The 3,124-nt window shown below is 31.2% G+C and overlaps 2 protein-coding genes across 2 annotated transcripts in view; one reads left to right on the forward strand and one right to left on the reverse strand.

The window, feature by feature from the left end:
- Positions 1–3,105, reverse strand: part of LOC107622634 (protein PIN-LIKES 3) — a 4,399-nt gene extending 1,294 nt beyond the window's left edge. Inside the window, exons 1-8 of the mRNA XM_016324613.2 lie at positions 2,759–3,105; positions 2,573–2,652; positions 2,352–2,476; positions 1,743–1,864; positions 1,374–1,571; positions 1,179–1,271; positions 847–947; positions 177–229 (exon numbers count right to left, since the gene is read on the reverse strand). Of these exons, the coding sequence (XP_016180099.1) occupies positions 177–229; positions 847–947; positions 1,179–1,271; positions 1,374–1,571; positions 1,743–1,864; positions 2,352–2,476; positions 2,573–2,652; positions 2,759–2,893 (907 nt within the window). The 5' untranslated portion in view covers positions 2,894–3,105. The remainder of the gene's footprint in view (positions 1–176; positions 230–846; positions 948–1,178; positions 1,272–1,373; positions 1,572–1,742; positions 1,865–2,351; positions 2,477–2,572; positions 2,653–2,758) is intronic.
- Positions 1–3,124, forward strand: part of LOC107619863 (diacylglycerol O-acyltransferase 2D-like) — a 24,059-nt gene that overhangs the window by 9,672 nt on the left and 11,263 nt on the right. The gene's annotated exons all lie outside the window — the stretch shown is intronic.

Below are 3,124 nucleotides of genomic sequence, written 5' to 3' on the forward strand. Positions count from 1 at the left end.
AAACAATTTTTGTTCAAAAAATCGGTATAGTGGTTAAAAAATAATGATAAAATGTAGATTTAGTTCCTTAGAGAGATTTTTATAATTTCACGACAATTTTCAATCAATTTCTTATAACTAAACACTTTTAATTAAATTCCTATAATTAATAACATTTTCAATTTTTCATAGTGTACCTCTGAGTAGGTTTGCACCCATTATAAGTGTGACGGTTGGAATAGCTGCATCACTGAAAAATTGAAAATCAGTTGTATTCTTTAGAATCCAGAGACAAAATAATGGCATAAAATTACTTAGACAACATATAATTAAGAAAATAGAAAGTGCATGCATTAGTTAAAGTTCACCTCTATTTAAGGGTTACATACATAATACATTTATATAAAAACTAAAGTAGCTGTTTAGTTATTCTTTGAACTTTTGGAACATGCAAAAACATGTAAGAAAGTTACTTTTTTCCTTTTAGTTATGTAAGGTGGATCAAACAATATTAAAGTGCTTTATAAAAAATGGTATGTATATCATTTTAAGAGAAAAACTCAAAACAGCCCTGACAATTATCTCGAAAGACAACGAGGCTCTTGACAAAAAAAAAAATCAAACTCGATCCTTGATAATTACTTCGAAAGAACAACGAGATCCCTGTACCAAAAAAAAGTCAATGTTATTTTTTTTGTCACAGGGGCTAATCAGTCCAAAAAAAAATACCAATGACTGGATTAAGTGCTTTTTTTTTGGGGCCTTGTCTTTTCGAGATAATTGTCAGGGTCGGGTGAGGTATTCACTCTTATTTTAAACATAGACTTATAATTTAAAATCGTGATGAGCAAGTTTTGAGAGGCATACCCCAACATGGATGCAGAGTCTTCAACCACACGAAGTGGAGCATCACTTCCAATCAATACATTTCTTAATTGGGGAATTACACCAATCATAAAGCCACAAATCTATGATGGAAAAAGAGAAAAACAAAACAAAATATATAATACCTTTGTTTAGAAATCCATACAATTTAATGGGTTTCTCATCTTATAAATTTTTCATTTTTTATTGTTTTCTTCGATGTGAGACTAACTTTATGCACTCATCATTTGCAGACAAAACTAAGGTACTAGTGCAGCCTATATTACAAAAATGCATACAAAATATGAATTTTAAGAGAGAATAAAGTGTCATACTGCTCCAATGGTTGATGGTGCAAACATGGATTTCCAATTGACATTGCTAACAATCTTCTCCACTTGGTTCTTAATTCTTTTTGACATTGAAATCTGGAGAAATGACACCAAAATATTATTGTGTGGTGAAAATTAACAAAACTTGCTTATCTAAATTAAACTCATGAATATATACAATGTTTTTTTTGTGGCAACCTTGAGTTTTTCCTGAGATTCTGGGGTTGGAAGCAGAATGGTGTATGCATCATCCAATGTGTCTTTTGCAGGATTAAGAGTTTCTGAGTGAGATATTTCCCCTGAAGCCTTCACTTTGTTGGTGCCTTCTTTTTGGAGTCTACTTGATGAAATTCTTATTATGTTGTAAACATAAGACCATAAGAAAACTGCTCCAATCTAAGGTTCCCCAATGAGTAGTAATAATCAAAATTAGAACAAATTAACCCCTTTGTTTTCTTCATTCATTCTTTCATTCTAGAATAGATTCACCAACAAGTATTGAACTATTTCAGAACAGAACACAATGTTTATTTCGAGAATCATACAGATAAAACGACAGTTACATACCGCCATAGAAAGTGTAGCATAAGCCATTCCATATTGATAGCAGAGATCAGGATCTCCAAAAGGACTTCCTTTTTCTTTACATGTGGCTGGAATAATAATTACCAGCAAGTTTCCCAAGTTTCCTGTTTCACATTATGATGAATGAATGAATACATGAAGTTTGAAGCTTAAGTAAGATAAACAAAATCACAGAAATGACACATTCCAAAGTTTTCATGTGTAAAAATCTTTGACACCAGTCTCATGTTACATTGAAGTAACATTGTTTCCTAGAATTACATATTCTGTTGAAGAATCTGAACAACTTTGTACAAATTAACAGAAACATATGAGCTCTAATATGATTATAGACATTATCTAACAATATTTCCATTTTGGTTATCTAAGATTTCTCAAATATGCCATGATAACTATCTCAGCATAGAAATACAAAGATATTGTGACACAGAAATTTGTTTAGAGGAAGAGATAGATACAAAAACATGCATAATTTCTCTGTCTTGCAATGAAATTTTCCCAATTTACTTAATTTTTGAACTAAAAGACTTACTAGCCAAAAAGGGTGCCTTAGTGAAAGCATCATATGTATGTATGTATGTATGTATGTACCTGCAGAACAGCAACCTACTATTAGACCTTCAATGTGTTTTGGAGGCCTTGTGATCTTAATCACAATCCATCCTAATCCTGATCCTAATATGAATGTAGCAAGAATGTTGATTGGCATGAACCACCTAATTCACACAACCAAATATGTCAAATTCAATTCAACAAACCAATAATAATAATAATAATCCTCTAATTAGTTATGATCACAAAACAATACTCACACTAATAGAAAACTCTCCAAAGTAATTGTTTTGGCCAAACTGCTACCAACCAATGAAGGATTGAACACATAAAATACAAGCTGTCACAGAAAAATAAGATCAATGCTACAAGTAATTAAAGTTGGCTATCATAAATCATATTTTAGGATTAGCAAGTTACACAGAAACAAATTAATAAAAGCTTACATGATTGACTTTCTTCCTTGAATCTTCTCCAAGAATACTAATCTGATCCACTGCAAGAAACAAACCAATTGCAGTAACAAGCAAGACTTTGATCACTGGAAAGGAAGCAACACTAAAGAGCTCCAGAAACCCCATCTATTATTGTCACAAGTTCTTGCACTTTCAACAAGGTGTAATGTAATATAATCCTACACACAATAATAATAATTCATGTGAAAAAAAATAGATTCTGAATTACATTGTTCACATTGAAAATAACAAAAAAACATAACCCCAACAAAAAAGAAAGAAACCGACAAGCATTCACATAACACCAAGCAACCTTTTTATTCCAAATCATATGAACATAAGAGGAATTAACTTCAA

This window comes from Arachis ipaensis, chromosome B10, assembly GCF_000816755.2.
Source record: "Arachis ipaensis cultivar K30076 chromosome B10, Araip1.1, whole genome shotgun sequence".
Taxonomy (NCBI): Eukaryota; Viridiplantae; Streptophyta; class Magnoliopsida; order Fabales; family Fabaceae; genus Arachis; species Arachis ipaensis.